Source organism: Orycteropus afer, unplaced genomic scaffold, assembly GCF_000298275.1.
Source record: "Orycteropus afer afer isolate SDZICR_OR568_19922 unplaced genomic scaffold, OryAfe1.0 scaffold00010, whole genome shotgun sequence".
Taxonomy (NCBI): Eukaryota; Metazoa; Chordata; class Mammalia; order Tubulidentata; family Orycteropodidae; genus Orycteropus; species Orycteropus afer.
Genome location: NW_006921597.1, coordinates 577,618 through 591,421, shown reverse-complemented (window position 1 = coordinate 591,421; position 13,804 = coordinate 577,618). Strand labels below are relative to the sequence as shown.

General features: G+C 45.0%; 2 protein-coding genes across 2 annotated transcripts; one reads left to right on the top strand and one right to left on the bottom strand.

Annotated features, from left to right (window-relative positions):
- Positions 1-132: 132 nt before the first annotated feature.
- Positions 133-6,896, bottom strand: PEX11B (peroxisomal biogenesis factor 11 beta). Its single transcript, XM_007948221.2, has 4 exons — positions 6,841-6,896; positions 5,816-5,931; positions 5,234-5,435; positions 133-538 (listed from the first exon to the last, which is right to left on the bottom strand). The coding sequence occupies exons 1-4, from the start codon at positions 6,894-6,896 to the stop codon at positions 133-135; spliced, it is 780 nt and encodes a 259-aa protein (XP_007946412.1).
- A 618-nt stretch (positions 6,897-7,514) lies between these two features.
- On the top strand, positions 7,515-13,399 carry LOC103203244 (gonadotropin-releasing hormone II receptor). Its single transcript, XM_007948215.1, has 3 exons — positions 7,515-8,024; positions 12,281-12,491; positions 13,005-13,399. Exons 1-3 carry the CDS (start codon positions 7,515-7,517, stop codon positions 13,397-13,399), a joined length of 1,116 nt encoding a protein of 371 aa, XP_007946406.1.
- The last annotated feature ends 405 nt before the right edge of the window (positions 13,400-13,804 follow it).

The window sequence follows — 13,804 nt, the reverse complement described above, 5'->3', positions numbered from 1 at the left end:
CTCCCTCTACCTCCAAATCTCTGGATTTGAACTTCAACCAAGGGGGAGAGTTAGAACAAGGCTGGTACCTCAGGGGTGATCTAAGATGCCACCTCACCAATTCAGGTCCCCTCCTTATCCTACATCAGAACGTCAGGGCTTGAGTCGCAGCCAGGGGCAGATTAGGGTGAGAATAGACAGGATAGAGGACACGAGGCCACAAAGCCCAACAATACCAGGGCCACAGCGCCACAGGCCCAGTTTGTCCAGTGGAATGAAGAGATCACAGGCATTTCTGACCACATCCAGCAGAAGCGGGGGATGACCTCGAAGGACTCGAGCCAGGAGCAGGACTCGCAGCCGAAACTTCAGAGCCAGTTGGGGTAGGCCTCCTCCTGGAGTCCCTGATCCTCCAGGAACCCCAGTTTCAATTCCTTCTAGGACTCCTCCCCCGGAACCCTTCAGCCGCCGGCTACAAGCTGAAGACTCTTGTTCCATCAGTAGGCGAATCTCATAGGCATCCCGGCTCAAATTCATAATGAGGGAAAAGAGATAGTACCTGTGACACACAGGGCACAAGAGTCAGTGAGAGCATTATACTTACTTAAAATAATCCCCTTTAATGTTGTCTTTTCCCTTGGTGATGACAGCAATTACACATAGGAACAACAGAAGTGAATGCTATTACCCACCATTCGAAATGTCCTCTCACCTTTTTGCAATTAATATATGTCTGTGGTGTAGTGCCTGAGGCATCTGACTGCTAACCAGAAGGTTGGTGGTTCAAACCCACCAGCCACCCCTCGGAAGGAAGGTTGTTGGGCAATTTACTTCCATAGTGATACTGCCTCGGAAACCCAAGGAGGGGTCACTATGAGTCAAATGCGACTTGACGGCAGTGAGTTTGATTTCTTTGGTTATGTGTATCTTAACATCCTGGCTTAAAATTAGTGAGCATATATCATTAAATCTTCCAAGGATCAACCTCCACTTTCACTTTCCACTTGTTGTTGTTGTTATGTGCCGTCGAGTCAGCCCAACTTTCCACTTAGCAACCTCTTAATATACACACTCATTCAATGTGAGCTATAACGAATGTAAATTGGCATAGTGCCTAAGGCATCTGACTACTACCAGAAGGCTGGTGGTTCAAATCCAACAGCTGCTCTGCTCCTCAGAACGAAGGTTGGGCAATCTACTCTTGTAGCGATATCGCCTCAGAAACCCAAGAAGGGGTCATTATCAGTTGGGTCCAACTCAACAGTAGTGAGTTTGTTTTTTTTGGTTTCTCAGTTGTTTCACAGACTTAAGACACATTAAACCAAAAACTAAACCTGTTAGATCATAAATTCCCTAAGAACAAAGTCTGTTTTTTAATCTACTCAGAGCACTGACAACAGTGCCTCTGCATTCAACAAATTGTCTTATCTCCAAAACATATCCTGAACCCAACCGCATCTCTCACTCTACCACCATAGTCTAAGCCACCATTCTCTCTCACATGGACTACTGCATTAGCCTTTTAACTGGTCTCCTATAGCCACTTGTCCCTCCAGCCAACAACTATCTAATCTCATATGTTGTTGTTAGGTGCTGCTGAGTCAGCTCTGAATCATAGCGACCCTATATACAACCAAAGGAAATGCTGCCCTGCCTAGCACACCATCCTCACTATCCTTGCTATGCTTGAACCCATCTGCAGTGACTAAATCACTTAGTGTGGCTTTTCTACCCATAAGACTTTGTAAACTCCAAGGTGGAATTTGCCATGAGCAACTGAGGAGCTCCTGATTGCTGAAGTTGTCCACCTGGGGTATTTCTGTTGGGAGGGCAATAAACAATGTTGTAGGAGGTTCCTGTGCTCGCGCGCGCTCTCTCTCTTTCTCAGGTGTTTAGAATTCTAATGTTATGATTGGTTGGTTTGGCCACTCCCTGGCTCAAAAGGAGGCCTCCTAGAGGCAGAACTCTCTCTGACTGCTAGTTGAGGAAGATGTCCTGCTGAAAGAGACATGCGCTCCTGAAAGAGACATAAGAGACATGCATTGCTGAGAGAGACACCAAGAGACACGCACTACTGGGAGAGACAGACTGTGAGAGACTGTTGGTTGAGAGACGGCGGGCTGGGAGAGAGACTGAGCATTTTTCCTGAACTTGAATTGTAGCCTGGTGCTTCCCTAATAAACCCCGTAATCTGTGAGTTCTGTGTGGCCACTGCAGTGGATTATCGAACCCAGGAGAGAGGTTGATGGGTGCTTTAGGAGGAACGGTTGGTGAAAAGGGCTGGAGGGAGGCAGTATGTCTGGCCTTTCAGTAATAGGCCTTAGGCTAGTGATGGTGACTCTGTCTTCCTCTTGTGCAGTTAGAGGAGGTCAGAACATGTGACCTCCCTGCCCTTTTTGCACCATCATTGCAGCCACTGTGTCAGTCCATCTCATTGGGGGTATTCCCCTCCTTCACTGACCCTCTACTTTACCAAGCATGGTATTCTTCTCCAGGGAATGGTGTCTTCTGACAACATGACCAAAGTAGGTGAGACAAAGTCTGGCCATTCTTGCTTCTAAGGAGCATTCCACCTGCATTTTTTCCAGGACAGATTTGCTCATTCTTCTAGCAGCCCATGGTATCTTCAGTACTCTTCACCGATACCACAGTTCAAAAGCATCAACCCTTCTTCAGTCTTCCTTATTCACTGTCAAGCTTTCACATGCATATGACGTGATTAAAAATACTATGGCTTGGGTTAGGGGCACCTTAGTCTTCAAAGTGACATCTTTGCTTCTTAACATTTTAAAGAGGTCTTCTGCAGCAGATCTGCCCAGCACCATATGATGTCTGATGCAAAAAGAATCTCATATAGTAACTGGTATAGATGTAAATTATATAATCAGTTCCTGTCCTAAAATTTTTCCTATCTTTCTTCCTATCACATTTAGAATAAAATCTAGACATCATAGGCAGGTTTACAGAACTCAACAACATTTGGCTCTTGCCTTCTCTCAATTTGTACAATTCTTCCCCTCAATCAGTATATTCCAACCACATTGGTTTCTTCATATATTTTGATCCCATCAAGTTTGCTTTTGCCTTAGAACCTTTGCACTCCCTCTACCTGGAATGTTCTCACCCTCTTACCCAATGCATGTTGGCTGGCTCTTTCTGGTTCTTCAGGTCTGAGCTTAAATGCCATCACATTGAAGAGGTTTTTTCTAACACCCCATTTACTCTCTACCACACGATTCTATTTTAACTTCCTGCATAGCACTTACCACTATCTGTTATTTTTCTTATTCATTTATGTCTGTCTCCACTCCTTAGAATGTAAGGCCCATGGGAGCAAGGAGTGTTTTGTCTTTGCCATTGTATCCCAGTACCTGCCATACAGCAAGAGCTCAATAAATATTTGCAGATTGAAATAAATAAACCTGGCATGTGGCACTGCTTTCCATCTCACTCCTGCCAGCCCTACTTCCACCTCTCATATATGATAAATCATAGTAACATGATATATATTATAGCTGTAGAACACTGAAAACTTGAAGAAAAGCAAAGGAAAAATGGAGATGGAAAGGAAAGTTATAATGAAAAAAATAACAAAGAGAATCATAGAAGACAAAGAAACACTGATAATATGTAAACTGAAATTTTCTTCCAAAATTTCTTTCTTTCTACCTTTGTTGACAGCCACATCCCTAGTCCATCCCAACATCATCTTCTGCCCAAATCAAGCATCTCTTTCCCCACAGCAATCCATGTTCCATATTGCAGCAAGAGACCTTCTACAGACACAATCTGAATCATGTTCATGTCTCTAATCAGAACGTTTCAATAACTTCCCGTTATACTCAGGATAAAATTGAAGCAAAACAAAACAACCAAACAAAAAATCTTATCACTGTCTAAAAAGCCCTGCATGATCTAGCTCCTATCTACCTCTTCAGTTTTGACTTATGCCCTTGTTATAGACTGAAGTGTGTCCCCAAAAAATCTGTGTTGTAAACCTAACCTCCATCCCTGTGGTTAAAAGCCCATTTGGAAATGGGTAGTCTTTGTTATGTTAATGAGGCAGGGTTAGTATAGGATGTATCTTGAGTCAATCTCTTTTGAGATATAAAGAGATCAAGCTAGAAGCAGGTAAGACAGATACCAAGACTCATGGAGGAACCAGGAAGCAGAAGCTGAAGAGACAAGGACTGTCCTCCAGAGGCAACAGAGAAAGCCTTCCCATAGAGCCGGCACTCTGAATTTCTAATTCTAGTCTCCTACCTATGAGAGGGAACTCTCATGGTATAGTGCCTAAGGCATCTGACTGCTAATCAGAAGGCTGGTGGTTCAAACCCACCAGCTACTCCTTGGAAGGAAGATGGGGCAATCTACTTCCGTAGCGATACTGCCTCGGAAACCCAAGGGGGGGATCACTATGAGTTGGGTCCGACTCCATGGCACATAACAACAAAACAACTGCCTCGGAAACTCAAGGAAGGGTTGTTATGAGTTGACTCGACAACGGGGAGTTTTTTTTTTTTTTAACCTATGAAAAAATAAATTTCTGTTTGTTAAAGCCACTCACCTATGGTATTGCTGCTATAGCAGCACTAAAGAACACACACAGCTCTTTACTCAATGCTGCCCACCATACTGGCTTTCATTCTTTTTCTCTAATTCCCAAAAAATTTTTCTAATTCTCTGTTTAAGAAGGTCTTCTCTGCTACTGTTTGCTATCTAACTCCTACTTAAGATTACTGAGAAGAGGAAAACTCAAACGAGTTCTTTCCACCTTTCAGTCTAAATTAGGTTCCCTAGTTATACTCTCATAACACCTTGTACTCTTCCACAAAAATATCTGAGTGGTTATTTGTTTTAGTATCTGACTCCTCCACTAGACTGTAAGTTTCTTGAGAGTAGGAACAATATTTGTTTGGCTCTTCACTTTATCCTCTTGACCACAGGAAGCACCTGATAAATATTTTTTGTAATGAATAAATGAGTAGGAAGTGAGGTGAACTCACGGTATAGATAGTAGAATCTAAGCAATGTACTATCTTCTCTTAGTCATTCGTCATGGAAAAGTATCTGCCTTCCACCTGCTCTCATCCTTTACTCTCTAATAGTTTAAGATCTGAATGAATGTAGGAAGCCAAGTGATTGAATAAGACTTGTATACTCTGGGAAGACCTGGTGTAAAGGTCTTTCACAAAAGGCAAGCTATGTAGTACAGAGAATACAAAAAGTCTTGTAGTTGGAAAGGATATCAAACCTGAATGAACGCTGGGCCCACTTCTCCTGATCCACACGGGGAGCCAGTCCAGACTTTCCAGCCCATAGGACATTGTCACAGGCGAAGTACAAGGCTCTATTGAGGTGACTAACAGTGATGCAGAATCTCAGGACAACATCTGAGAGGTGCACAGCTCGTTTGGCTGACTCAAGGGCATCTGCTGAGTTACCCAGGCGTAGAACTGGCAAGGATTAGCAAGGATTTCGAAGTTGAAGCAGACAGCAGGACACAGAGAAAAGGGCAAAGCAAGAGTGAAAGTGGAGCAAGTAAAAGAAACAACAAAAACAAAAAGAGCAGAAACAGTTATTTTTTTACTTCAAGTTTTAATTTATTTTTGTCCCAGTTTTATTTTTCTCAAATTTACCCCATTCTCTTCAGTTTTCTGTTACTTCCTTACCTCCTGCTGTCTTATCTTGATCGGGAGGCAGACAGAGGATAAGTATATAGCCCAATGAGGGAGAAAATTGGCATAGACGTGAAAAACAGGAAGGAGGGGCTCAGGGTGAATAACTAGGATGAAGGAAGTGTTGAGATGATAAAAGAAAAGGCACAATTACTTACGCTTTCTTCCAAGGCTCAAATGACCCTCCAATTGTCGAATCTGTTTCTGTAACTCAGGACTGGCCCCACGTCTCTGCAGTGCATGACCAAGGAGAGAGCAAGCATACTGGGCAGCCCTGCAAGACAGCACAGGCAGGAGAAGCTGGAAACACCCCCTCACATCCTCCTTAAAAAAAATGTTCTCCAATAGGCAGATACGAATTTCCCCTTTTCCCAGTTTAAGACCATGCCCCTTTCTCCTCTTCATGCCCATATCTCACCCTTTCTCCTGCGGGCCTGGAAAAGGAAAGATAGAAGGATAAAAAGGAGTGTAAAGGTCACAGCCTTGAAAACCCTACGGAGCAATTCTACTCTGTACATACAGGGTCGCCATTAGTAGGAATCCACTTCACCGAAGCTAACAATAAAACAACAACAACAAAGCGGGTGGGGAGCACTGTTGAGAGTTGAGAAAAGAAACTGGACCGTGATAAAGCCAGAAAGGGAATGTGAAGGCAACAGGAGGTTCATCACAGGTCCATCACTGTGAGCCTGTATGTGATGTTGCCGGGTTGGGGGCGGTGGTTGGAGGGCAGTTTATTCCTTTTAATAGATGAGCTGAGAGATTTCAACGCCCTCGAGCTGAACGGACACCAGAGGACACAGCAACGGCAAAGGAGTTCCCAGATGAGAGAAGGAGGAGGGTACCGGGCAACAGGGAGTTCTGGGGGCAGAATCCGGGTGGCTATCAACCGCGGGGCAAACGCCCCTCATTCCACCACTGCCCAGTGTGGAAACTGTTAGTCCCGTGTAGCCATGGCAATCCTTGGCAGTCTCCCCACTGGCCCACTCGTGCCTCAGTTTCCCCATCTTTCTCGTGGGCAGAAACGAATCATAGCCTCACGGCCAGCTCCAATCTGAACCTCGAGGTCCTTCCGGGCCCCCGTAGCAGGAGTTGACCCTGGTTGACCCCCATAGTCTGAACTGACCTGGCCTCGCGAGGGTCTTCCTCTATCCCCCTCCCCCCATTCCTATTCGGGCCGCACCTACAAAGCCGCTCCCGGGCCTGGCTCTGAGCACTGAAGCGGACCCAGGCGTCCATGACAGCGGCAGCCCCAGTTCCACCGCCCTGCGTCCGCCCCCACTTCCCGCCCCTAGTCACGCCTCCTGGGCGACCCAGACAGTGCCTCGCGAGGGACAAACGCTGTCAGAAAAGAAAGCGAGTGGAAACAGTCCCTAAAGTGGAGCTTCAAGACAAGAGGCTCTTGTTTCTAGGGCTACACGTGCATGTTTTTAATGCATGTGTCTCCGTCACAGTGTCCCTTTTTTGGCTATTTCCAGAGCATGCCTAATGCGCGCGCATTCTTCTTTGATATCCTGGACCAAGGGCGGGACCTGCAGCGTGGGGGCGGAGCGAGAAAGCACCGCAGAGATCTCGCCAAGGCCGCCGGGAAAGGGTCCCCCCATTCTCTCCCCCGGGGAGGTGGACCTAAGTGACGGTCCCCAGCACATGCACAAATTCGCGCGAATCAGGACTCTGGAGACGTAAGGTCTATGGCAGTAGAAGCTCGGAGATCACTGACTAGTCTGTCCAAGGGAAAAGGAGCATCATCAGCACTGGATCCTGGTTCCCTGCAGGACACAGAAGATTGGACGGTGACCTCCTCCAGGACACCCACACTTCATTCCCCCTCCCCTCCACCTTCTTTTCCAGGCTACCATGTCCGCAGGCAACGGCACCCCTTGGGGGTCAGCAGCAGGGGAGGAGGTCTGGGCGGGATCCGGAGTGGAGGTAGAGGGATCAGAGCTGCCCACCTTCTCAGCTGCAGCAAAGGTCCGAGTGGGAGTGACCGTTGTGCTGTTTGTTTCCTCAGCCGGAGGGAACCTGGCTGTGCTGTGGTCAGTGACACGGCCGCAACCCAGCCAGGTCCGCTCCTCTCCGGTGCGGCGACTCTTCGCCCATTTAGCAGCTGCAGACTTACTGGTCACTTTTGTGGTTATGCCCCTAGATGCCACCTGGAATATCACTGTTCAGTGGCTGGCCGGGGACATCGCATGTCGGACACTCATGTTCCTGAAACTGATGGCTATGTATGCCGCAGCTTTCCTGCCTGTGGTCATTGGGCTTGACCGCCAGGCAGCAGTACTTCACCCGTTTGGACCTCGCTCAGGTGGAAGGAAGCTTCTGGGGGCAGCTTGGGGACTTAGTTTCCTGCTTGCCTTGCCCCAGGTGAGTGAGTGTGGGGACTCATGGGTGGGCTGGACAGGATTTGGGTGCACTGCATTAGCCTTTGGAGTCAAGAGGTATGCATGGCCACGTTAGCCATAAATCCTTAGCAAAGGAGGAGACTTTGCTATCATTTTTTGCAAGATTAGTTGCATGTTAATTTGCATCTCTGCCTTAAAAAAAATAAAATAAAACTCACTGCCAGTCACTTACAACTCATAACAACCTACTTTGGGTTTCCGAGGTGGTAAATCTTTAGAAGTAGATTGCCCAGTCTTCCTTCTGTGGAATGGCTGGTGGGTTTGACTTGCCAGCCTTCTGGTTAGCAGTCAAATGCCTTAGGCACTGCACCACCAGAGCTCCTTAATCTCTGCTTGTTGTTATGTGTGGTGGAGTCTGACCTGACTCATAGAGACCCCACCTTGGGTTGCCAAGGCATTATCACTACGGAAGTAGATTGCCCAATCTTCCTTCCGAGGAGTAGCTGGTGGGTTTGAACCACCAGCCTTCTGGTTAGCAGTCAAGTGCCTTAGGCACTATGCTACCAGAGCTCCCTCATCTCTGCTTAGAGCCCACCTTTTCAGAATAGTATGCTGTGTCTGTGCCTCTGCCTTCAGCTTTCCTTTACTACCCTTGGCTTCCACCTCTTTCATTCTCTCAGATCCATCCCCTTCAGGAGTGAAGAATAACTTCTTGTTAGAGAGAAAACATACAAGGAAGTGAAGTCAGGCACTTTGGGTAAAACTTCATGGTACTTTCATTGATTGATTCAAACAATGCATTCTCTCCTGGTACACTCAAGTGCTAAAGATAGTGCATGATAAAGCGGAATTTTCTTTGAGCCCTTTGCTAAGGAAATCACTTTTATCTTTTGTGTGTTACTGGAAACAACTGACCAGCTCTGTTTGAATGATTTTAGAATAGCTATTTCCCTTCCTCATGTCATCAACCTTCCTTCTCCCCACATCCTAAGCTTTATCTCCCAACCACCCACCCTCTTCTCAGGATCCACCTGATCTTATTCCCCCAAAAAATAAATAGAAAAACCTGAACAAAATAGCCTGAATCCCAAAATAGCCCAAATCATTCACCTCTTCCTGTCCCCCCTAACTTCCTTTTAATAAGCAAAGAGCTGGAGCTCAGACTTAGTTCTGGTGTCTCACTGTCCTCACTGCGGTGATCCTCCCCCCCCATTACAGTGCTCTATCTTTCCCCTACTTAGTCCTTTTCCTTTCCTTACAATAGTCCTTTTTGAATAAAAGTCACTGTTACCTGTCTTCACATTGTCCAGTAAAATTTTCACTTTGACAAGCAGCAAAGTTCTGCTCTCATGAAATTTAAAGATTAATGTGGGAAATTAATTAATTACAATTAATTAAAGCTAAAGGTAAGCATAAGGAGCCAAGTAACAGTGAATAGAAGGGTATCTGACCCAGTCTTGGACAGTCAGGAAGGACTTCACAAAGATGTTAAAATTTGCTTCTTGAGGGATGGATAGGTAGGTGTTAGCCAAGTTAAAGCAGGAGGAATGTGGGGGTGGAGGATAGAGCATTTCAAAGTGGTTGCTGCTGAGCTGGGAAATAGCAGGGGTTAAAAAAAAAAAAAATGGTGAGTAATAAGCTTGAGTAGGAGTTCTGGTAGCATAGTGCCTAAGGCACTTGACTGCTAACCAGAAAGCTGGCGTTCAAACCCACCAGCCACTCTTTGGAAGGAAGATTGGGCAATCTACTTCCGTAAGCCTTGGAAACCCAAGGAGGGGTTGCTATGAGTCGGGTCTGACTCGATGGCACATAACAACAACAACAGGAGCCCTGGTAGTGCAGTAGTTAAGGCATTTGGCTGCTCACCCACCAGCCGCTCAGCAGGAGAAAGATGAGGCAGCCTGCTTCCATAAAGATTTACAGCTTTATAAGCCCTATGGGGGCAGTTCTACTGTGCCCTATAGGGTCACTATGAGTCAAAATTGATTTGATGGCAGTGGGTTGGGTTTGTGTTTATGGAATGACTCTGGAGTGGAAGAACTAGCTCACATATGTTAAGTTTGTACTTTATCCTGAGAGCAGTGGAGAGACACTAAAGCAATTGAAAGGTGGAGAGTGACATAATCAGATGTATACCTTGTAACATTGGCTGTGTTGTAGAATAGATGTCAAAACTGGAAACAAGGGGAATACTTTAACTTGTTGTTGTTGTTGTGTGCCATTGAGTCTGCCCCAGCTCCTAGTGACCCCTCCTTGGCTTTCTCAGGCGGTATCACTACGGAAGTAGATTGCCCAACCTTCCTAGGAGTGGCCAGTGGGTTTGAACCTCCAGCCTTCTGGTTAGCAGTCAGATGTTTTAGGCACCAAGCCACCAGAGGTCCTAAGTTTAAAGTAGGTCCTTATAAACAAAACAAAAACCAAAACCACTGCCACCATATGGGAATGGAGGGTTTTGTGGGGAGGAATAGTGTAGGCAGGTTCTCTGTGAGTATAGGATTTGGTTTCTTATGTCTTGAAAAAGGCTAAGGGTATTAATTTCAATCTCTGGAATGAGAATTCATTATAGATAAATTCAGATTTAAGATTTGATCCTTAAGCCCTCAATAATAGAAGTATAACTATTAAAAGTTAGTCTGGGTATAGTTCTAAGACAGTAAGTAATATTGCTCTCAATAATATATTGTAGCACCTCTGTTACCCTAAATTTTAAAATAGAAGCTTGTTACCACAGTGCAATAGAATTATACAGTTGGGCTTATTTATATGAAGCAGATTTTAGATATGCATTGGGAATTGCAAGCCTGTTTTTGTTGCATTGTTTGTTTTGTTTTACTTTGCTTTTTTTTTTTCCCCCTGAGTTTAGGCACTACCACTAACTAGCTGTATGACTTTGACCAAGTCACGTGAAATCCGTGGGCCACAAGATGATGGCACAGGAGATGAATTTCATTCTTTCTTATAGACTGACAATCTGACAATAATTGCAATCTTCATTTGCTTCATTGGCAAACTGGTGGTAACAAATATGAAACATGTGCAAAGGTGTTATATTTTTGGTTTCACGTAGTGTGCCCCTGAATAAATTCTGCACTGTCCATATGCTGTAACTGTATCTAAAATATGAGTCTCAATAAAACTTTTTTTTTTTTAAGTGTTGTGTTATTTTGATGACAGAGTATCATGGGTAGTTAGAAATTATGTATGTTTGTAGGCTGAAGTTTCCAAGTTTTAGAAGTATTTGAAAGGAAACTTTATGCAGCCTGTAGTAAATTTCAAATAAAATAGGGAGAAGGAGAAGTAAGAGGAGTGCTGTGGACCAAACTGAAGTACAGAAGCCTTGACTACTTTTATATGTCTTCTCATCATGTCTCCAGTACTTCTAGGCATAGCAAAAAAAACAAACAATCCGGAATATCTGGACTCATGATAGGGTAAGAGGAAAAGTCCTTTCATTAGAGACCATTCCCCAACTTGCTCAGAGCAGACTGGTCATAACTCCAAGTGGTTCGTAAAGCTTGTGTGTCTATGGCTAATACAATTCATCTTCCTAAAAGTCCCTCATCCCTATTTAAATCACTTCCCCAAATGTCTTTGACCTAGGACCTGAACCTACTGAGTTTGCCTTTTATCAAAGGAATTGTGACTTGGTCTACATTACCAGAACCAAGGTACTATCCCTGAAGTTTGAAACTGAAAAATACTCTTTACTGATTCAAATGAACAAAAAACAAATGCAGCATCTTACCAGTGCAGCCAACAGCATTTAGAAAATGTTAAATTTTATTACTTAACATTGTTTCACTGTTATAATTACTGTACATAAGACTGTTATTAAAGGTCATTTCACAAAGTGGCTGTTAAATGGCCTGAACCATTTTATACATTTCTTTATTCCACAGAATTCATTACAGACACACCAGGAAAATAATTTCAGCTAAAAGTATTGTTGAGGTGGTAGATACATAAATATATATTTTCTTCTTTTCTTGTTTGTAAAATGCAATGTTAGAATAGTATTTGAGAAGACAGGATTCATCTAAGTTTCAGGATTTCACAGACTTGATGGATGGCTCCATATTTAAGCCTGAAGGGAAGTTAAGGATTTTCAAGATACATTGCTAACTTTTTAAAAATGACAGGTGGATGAACCATTACTGAGCACTGTACTGCTCACCTGGGATTAGTGTGGGATTAAAGATGAATTGGGAGGAGATACTGGGACATAGAAGGGTAGGTTGGGGAGCAGACTATTTCTAATAGTCCTCAACTCCACTCCAGCTGTTCCTGTTCCATACTGTCCGCCGAGCTGGCCCAGTCCCCTTCATACAGTGTGCCACCAAAGGCAGCTTCAAGGCTCGATGGCAAGAGACCACCTATAACCTCTTCACCTTCTGCTGCCTCTTTCTGCTGCCACTGACTGCCATGGCCATCTGCTATAGCCGCATTGTCCTCAGTGTGTCCAGTCCCCGGACAAAGAAAGGGAACCATGGTGAGATTCCAATCCCAGGCCCCAATCTTCACCCCTGTAGTATTGTCTCCTGCCCAGTTACCTAGCTCTCAATCTGACAGGTGTCTATCAGTCACTAATCCAGAGATCCTCACCATAGCCCCAGCACCTGATGCTGCAGATCATTTTGTGGAATATATTTGATTCTAACCAGTCTGTAGCCCTCTTCTCGAGTCAAGTTAGCTGGGCAAGGTTTAGGGAGAAAGGTGATCTGTACTTGTGTTTGCTCCGAGACACTGTCAAGTCTTGAGGTAGATGTGACTTCATGTAACACAGAACCTTAATCATAACCCTCCCCACAGCATGTTGGCCACAATCCCTTGGGGGGAGGGAATCATGGAGTCCCAGGTCAGGAAGGGGAAGGTGGTTTGCAGCATTTATTGCCAGTGGTGAGGGAAGCGCTCCATTTCATTATTTCTGCCCCTACCTCAATTCATCCTATACTCTCTTTAGAAACTGAGTGGCTCTGAATGAGTGTATTTTCTACATTCCCAGCCTCTGCTGATGAATTTGCACTCCGCCGTTCCTTAGACAATCGCCCTCGTGTCCGCCTGCGGGCCCTGCGACTGGCCCTCCTTGTCTTGCTGACCTTCGTCCTCTGCTGGACACCTTATTACCTACTGGGTCTGTGGTACTGGTTCTCCCCCGCCATGCTAACTGAAGTCCCCCCCAGCCTCAGCCACATCCTTTTCCTCTTTGGCCTCCTCAATGCCCCTCTGGATCCTCTACTCTATGGTGCTTTCACGCTTGGCTGCCGAAGGCGGCACCAAGAACAGGGCACAGACTCCTCCAGGGAGGGAGGGTCTGGCAGAATGCCTCTTAGACAGCTGGAAGCACACACAAATGTGGCAGCAAGAAGGGAAGGAGAAACTGAGGAGACATTCCTATAACATCCATTTGCTCAGGACAGAGTATATAGGAACAGAATAATTATTCTCTTATACCATAAGCACATCTCACTGCTACTCTTGATCTTTTCGCTTCTAAGGAAAAAATAACAAGCAGTTTCTATACTCTGACTTCAGCTGATAGTTGAGGCCATGTCCAATGTAAAACCTCACATGGAATTCAGATCCTGAGCAAAGTATCTTCCCAATGACCCATATTGCCTTACTGTAAATACTGCTTCAGAACTTTCAATTCTAGTTAGAGCAGAAAGCAACTTTAAGTGTAGAAAACAAAAGTAGCATATTTATATACAACTCAAACACATGGCAGGTAGGGTAAACAAAAAACCAAACACACTGCCATCGAGTCAGAGCCAACTCATAGTGAACCTTCCTTGGGTTTCCAAG

Excerpts from the sequence above, each read along its gene's own strand:
- PEX11B (XM_007948221.2), bottom strand. The coding sequence starts at position 6,896 with ATGGACGCCTGGGTCCGCTTCAGTGCTCAGAGCCAGGCCCGGGAGCGG. Across the intron at positions 5,436-5,815 it reads TTTGAGCCTTGGAAGAAAGC|TTCTACGCCTGGGTAACTCA; the intron begins GTAAGTAATTGT and ends AATCCTTGCCAG. Across the intron at positions 539-5,233 it reads TGGGCCCAGCGTTCATTCAG|GTACTATCTCTTTTCCCTCA; the intron begins GTTTGATATCCT and ends TGTGTGTCACAG.
- LOC103203244 (XM_007948215.1), top strand. The coding sequence starts at position 7,515 with ATGTCCGCAGGCAACGGCACCCCTTGGGGGTCAGCAGCAGGGGAGGAG. Across the intron at positions 8,025-12,280 it reads TCCTGCTTGCCTTGCCCCAG|CTGTTCCTGTTCCATACTGT; the intron begins GTGAGTGAGTGT and ends ACTCCACTCCAG. Across the intron at positions 12,492-13,004 it reads GACAAAGAAAGGGAACCATG|CCTCTGCTGATGAATTTGCA; the intron begins GTGAGATTCCAA and ends CTACATTCCCAG.